This window comes from Myotis davidii, unplaced genomic scaffold (genome assembly GCF_000327345.1).
Source record: "Myotis davidii unplaced genomic scaffold, ASM32734v1 scaffold168, whole genome shotgun sequence".
Lineage (NCBI taxonomy): Eukaryota > Metazoa > Chordata > Mammalia > Chiroptera > Vespertilionidae > Myotis > Myotis davidii.
The window spans coordinates 9465062-9471225 of record NW_006383016.1 but is presented as its reverse complement, the minus strand read 5'-3'; the positions used below and the strand labels follow the sequence as shown (position 1 = coordinate 9471225).

General features: G+C 36.7%; 1 protein-coding gene across 1 annotated transcript in view; it reads left to right on the top strand.

The window, feature by feature from the left end:
* Positions 1 to 6164, top strand: part of BZW2 (basic leucine zipper and W2 domains 2) — a 39190-nt gene that overhangs the window by 10692 nt on the left and 22334 nt on the right. Inside the window, exons 4-5 of the mRNA XM_006779046.2 lie at positions 1854 to 1919; positions 5561 to 5696. Of these exons, the coding sequence (XP_006779109.1) occupies positions 1854 to 1919; positions 5561 to 5696 (202 nt within the window). The remainder of the gene's footprint in view (positions 1 to 1853; positions 1920 to 5560; positions 5697 to 6164) is intronic.

The following is a 6164-nucleotide window of genomic DNA, read 5'->3' as shown; positions in this document are numbered from 1 at the left end:
CACCTTCCTTTCACTCTTTATAAAAAAATCAATGGAAAAAGTTAAAATATCCTTGAGTGAGATTAAAAATATCTTTGTTTCTCCTCTGTACGTAAATTGCCTACAGAGCCCTGAGCAGGTGTATACTGAAGCAAATGTATTCAATTCAAAAACTGGACTTTTATATTTCCCGCTCAGCCTTTGGTTTATCAAATAAGTATAGTTCACTAAGGACCAGAATTTCTGAATTCTGTTCCTGCTCTCATACTTAATAGCAGTTCCTGGATCTGCCTATTATCACGTTAATGCCCACCTTATCTTCTTCACAGAACTTTTGTTAGAATTCAATTCATGCAAGTCACAAGGTGTATTATTTGCTAATTGAGTTCCACTGGGAAAGAAAGATAAGAAGGCCTGAAAGAAAAATCATGCTCCTCAATCCCATGTCTGGGCCATTATTCTTTCCCCATAAAGGGCAGCACTGTAATATTTACTCTTGGACCCTGTCTTGACTGTATTATTATGGAATAAACACTGGAAGTTTTAGATGAAAATATATTATGTGGATGTAAGAGAAAGGAATTAGATGCAGGAATCATTTTCACAGTTATCAAAATCCTATATAATAAAAAGCTAATATGCAGATTGTCTCCTTGACCGGGAGTTCAATCAGGGGCAGGGCCGCTGGCCAACCACCTGCAGCCCCTCCTCCTGGCCAGCCCAGGACAAGCCGGCCGGACCCCACCCGTGTGCAATTCGTGCACTGGGCCTTTAGTAGTATTTATAAAACCCTACTTAAATAGAGCATTGTATAGTCTCATTGAGCTGTTTTAGCTATATAAGGTTGGGTGACTTAAAGAACAGAATTTTATTGCTCAGTTTGGAAGGCTGGGAAGTTCAAGGTGCTAGCTGATTTGCTTTCTAGTGAGGTGTTCTTTCTGGCTCTTATAAGTACTTTCAGATTAGGGCCAAGCCCTTAGGACTTCATTTAACCACCTCCTTAAGTCCCTATGTCCAAATGCAGTCACAACTAAGAGTTAGAACTTCAACATATGAGTTTGAGGAGAACACAAACATTCAGTCCAATAACAAGCATCACTCCACTTAAAAAGCAGTCTAGAATTCCACTGACACAGTTACATACCCTGTCGGAGAGTTCTAACTGGATTGTGGTGGTCAGTAATCCTTTTTTGCCATTAAGTAAAAACAATTTTGCTCATCTGCTAAAAACATGTTTGTGTCTACATAGAGTATAAGCTCTCCTGATCTCTGATCTCCTTGCCAGCATACCTACCATCTATGTGATGATATATGTAACCCCCTTCATTCAGGGTTGATATTTTACTTAAAAATAGTTGTATTTATATTTCCCAATTTGTTCAAATACTGGATTTCATAACAAATTCCTACAGGATATTTTTAAACACATTCTTCAGATTGTACCCTATTGCCTATGACTTACGGAATTTCAAGGAAATACTTTTATTTGTTTTTATAGCTTAATTTGTACTAAAGGGATGGCAGGTGACATGTTAATCCCACATGGACTGCACATTTCAGTTATTTCAATCTCTGCATCTCACCGTTTTAAAATTATTTATTTTCTTTTTCATCGAAGTTATTTTTGGTTGCTCACCTGTTATGTTCTTCAATGAATTTATTTTATTTAACATGTACATTTTGATGCTGTTTTTCTTCCTAGGCCAGTATAACTCCTTTGAAATGCTTATAGTTCTTATATCACAGCATGAGTATGTTTAAATACACATTTTTTATTGTAGATCTATGTTGTGGTTTGAGTGAGTTTCTACACATCCTCCTATTGCCTTTTAAAATAGTTTGCAAAATATTGAATGGTTCTCTTTTATGTTTAGGTCTTCAATAAACTCATCAGGAGATATAAGTATTTGGAAAAGGCTTTTGAGGATGCAATGAAAAAGGTAAAAATTCAAATGTAATGTCTTATTTGTTTAAGTTTTTTTATTAAATGTTTGTTGAATGAATGAATGGCTATAACAAATCATTAGCTAATACCTATAGGAAGAAATACATGATTAGCCTAGATTTTTCATGCATATTTAATATAAGCATGCTTTGTTCAATAGGAAGTTTTATAGAATATGATCTCTGGCCTTACAGAGCTTAAAGTAAAAAACAGAAATATGCAAGAAAAAGAAATATATCCAGGGAGGAATCAAGATAAGATGATATAATTAGTTGAAGTATATGAAATAGCACTGCACAGCAGCTAATACTCAGTAAATTTCTTAAATTTAAAAAATACGCTTTAGCAAAAGGGATAAAACACATTTTGGAGATAATGTATAGGAGTAAATCTCAGTGATTTTTCTCATCTGCAAAATAGCTGTAACAAGAGTGCAAACCTTATGGTAATTGTGGGAATAAATGATATCTATATATATATATAAAAGCCTAAGCGACCTGCCAACCGTCCAGTAGCTATGACGTGCACTGACCACCAGGGGCAGACACTCAACGCAGGAGCTGCTTAGTGACAGCAACTTTGCAGAGTGCCCTCTCACACTCCGGGACCCCTCGGGGGATGTCAGACTGCCGGTTTTGGCCTGATCCCTGCAGGCCAGGCTGAGGGACCCCACCGGCATGAATCCATGTACTGGGCCTCTAGTACAGTGATGGTGAACCTTTTGAGCTCGGCGTGTCAGCATTTTGAAAAACCCTAACTTAACTCTGGTGCCATGTCACATGTAGAAATTTTTTGATATTTGCAACCATAGTAAAACAAAGACTTTTATTTTTGATATTTATTTTATATATTTAAATGCCATTTAGCAAAGAAAAATCAACCAAAAAAATGAGTTTGCGTGTCACCTCTGACACGTGTGTCATAGGTTCACCATCACTGCTCTAGTAACATATAAAGTACTTAACATAGTGACTGGCCTCCAGTGAGTAGTGAAACAATAGTAGCACCTTATTAAAAAGTCCTCTTTTTCAGTAATTGCAGCATGTTCCCTCTTCCAATTTGTAGTTCCTCTGTATTTATATGTAGCAGTCACCATATTAACTTGTTACAAATTTGTATGTTTCTTTGCCATTGTTTCCAGTTTTAGACATCTGCCTAAATTATAAAGGAACCATAACATCTATTTTGCTATTTACTTTACTGCTTCTTCCTGTTCAAAGTGGTTCTATATATAATGAAAAACATTTGGGCTGTAAAATCCTTTTTTTAAAAATTAACATTCTCAATGACCCAACTTTCTATTTATGAGTCCTTCAGCAAGGATACCTAAAACTATATGCTTAAAGGTGTTCATCACAGTATTGAGGAATTACCTAAATGTGCATTGGTGGGCATCTGATTAAATTATGGTAACTCTATACAGGGGCACACTATGCAGTATTTCAAAGAATGAGGCGTAGCCACATGAATTGATTGGAGAAATGTCCACGATAAATTGATAAATGAAATAGCAAGGTGCAGAGCAACCATTGGAACTAGTTTAACCTTGGCAAATCACTTAATTTTTTGTGCCTGTTTCCCTTTCTGTAAAGTAAAGATCAAGGCTGTTGTAGATATTAATACACATAAACTGTTCAGAAGAGTAGCTAGTCCACTCTACTAGTTTTAGTTATTATCAATGTACAGTTCAGTAAAAGCAACCTGTATTATACATATAGTTATTTGTAATATGCAGACATTCAGAGTTAATGTGAATTCTAAAGGAGTATGAATAGAGAAGAGGTTTTTTACATTTTTATGTTATTCTTTGTTAGGTTTTATTCTACTGGCAGTATTACTTTTTTAATATGAAAAATTTAAATGGAAAGGCATGTGATCCATAATATTGCTAGATGCTTAGAAAAATGAGTGCTTGATTAAGTAAAGAAGTGAATGTGATGAAAAAATTATGTAAAGCATTCAGATAAATTAAACATTTTACTGCTTTGTCTAATAACATCACTCATGTTTTTACTTACCTTAGCTCATTTCAGCCGTGAAAACTTCCTTAATTATTTCATTCATGTAATGAATATGCTTTCAAGAATGATTTATATTTCCAGTATTCTATTTTTTAATAAAAATGCTACTGCAATATATGCAACATATGAATCTAATGTTGATTAATAGAATTGAGCAATGTGAATATTAATTTTAAAAGAATGATCTAACTTTTGCACCATTTTGTTGTAATGAAATATTTTTAAGGAATATAGGTACATTAATGTCTTTAAACAAGTAGTGTTAACATTTTTATTTTGGAAGCCATTTTACATTATTCACTTGAATCCTACTCAAGATGGATCTAAAGTGTCTGTGATTTTGTCAGTGTTTATCCTGCCCATTTCCGGTGCTCCTTGGAGCTTTAACCATTCATGCTCTCATCCCTCACTCCTGTTTTCTTGTGAACTTAGAAGGTGACTTCATTTTAATTCATCAACACTTGAACAGGCATAAATTGAGGTGAAATGTATTGGTTTGATTCCATTTCTGCCATTTATTCATAATATACATATTTGAAGAGTCACATAACCTTTTTGTAATGTAATAATCCTTTAACTGTTAGGGATAGTAAATTAATATTGCCATACCCACCACACAGAACTAATGGAACTTCATTGGCACTTAAGCTTATATTGGTGCCAGTAACTTTTCATTGGAGCCAAGTAATGAACAAGTCAGCAGGGCTGGATAGTGATATTGAGCCCTGGGGAGCTGAGTCGCATGCCTAAGGACTGATGAAACTGAGGAAATAGCCTGGGGACACAGTCAATGCTCTAGAGGGGCTCAGGAGCAAGGGGAGAGTGGTCCACAGACTCAGTACTCTTGCAGTTCATAATAAGGAGGGTCTTGGCTTTCCTGCAGCCTTTCTGGGATTGTTACTTTTTTAATTACCTCTCCAAATTGCTCTTTCCACCTCACAACAGAAGCCTCTCACCGGTCAGGAACTTTTCTTTACGGCATGTCCTCCATTAGCTCATCACCAGGGCTGGTGGTATACCTGCAGGACCCAAGAAATACAAAGTGTGAATCTTGTTATTTGTAATAGAGCAGCAAGAACTTTGAAAACCCCTTTCTCACTCAGCAGTCTTCTATTGAAGAGTATATATGCTGTGAACTCAGAAAAAGTATATGCAGGATGTCAAAGGTTATTGACTCTTTCCTAGTTTTCATTTATTTGTTTTGCTTTAACAAACCCGAAGAAAGTAGGTAGATGAGGGGTGAGGGTGGGCGACCCAAAGAAGTGGAGGGGGAAAATGTGACAGTAGTGTATTTCAGAAAACATTACTCTCATTATGTAATGTACAAAAAGTCAAATGTAAATTATTTATGTAACTATTCACACTGTTCTCCAAATGTCCCTTCCTTCCTGCGAATGTTATCTATCGTTATATGTAAGTGAACTTGGAAGAAAGGAACTATGCCTGCTAAAGTCACTCTTTCTAGTATCCAACTGGTAACCAAACATCCCCATGTGTTGCCAATGCATGAGGACTATGCCTTGCACAGGACCTGCTGGTTGTGTACCATGGATGTGCATTCTGTGCCTATTAGTCCTTTGCTTTATAGACATGGTTTCTTTTGTTTGACCCACAGCTTCTCCTCTTCCTTAAAGCCTTTACCGAAACAGAGCAGACAAAGTTGGCAATGCTGTCGGGGATCCTGCTAGGCAACGGCACCCTTCCTCCCACCATCCTCACCAGTCTCTTCACCGACAACTTAGTCAAAGAAGGTAATTGCTCTCATGTTTTTCTTACCTGTCAGATGGGGAAGGAGAGCCACAGATATTTAGAAAAATGTCAGCACCTCTTCTTAGTGTCCTCCCCTCCCCCATGTAAGAGAATGTACATGTTCGGTGTCTTAAAAAATAAGAGAATTGTACATGTGTATTGTAGAAAATTGGACAAAAAATCTGCACATCTAAACAAAGACAAATAAAGACTAGTAATAAACCAGGATTTTTGGTGTAACACTCAATGCCTTGGTCAAACACCCTGAAATTGATTTGGTCCAAACTACTTTTCTCAACTTACACGCTACTGGTGTATTTTGGGGGGACAGTGCTTCATTGTGCAGGACTCGTTTGTGCTTTCTTGGACATTTAACCTTTTTGCCCTCAGACACAAAATGCCAGCCTGTAGCACCCGCCTCCTTCAGTACAACAACCAAAAATGCCCCTTCACTTTCCCATGTCCACAGG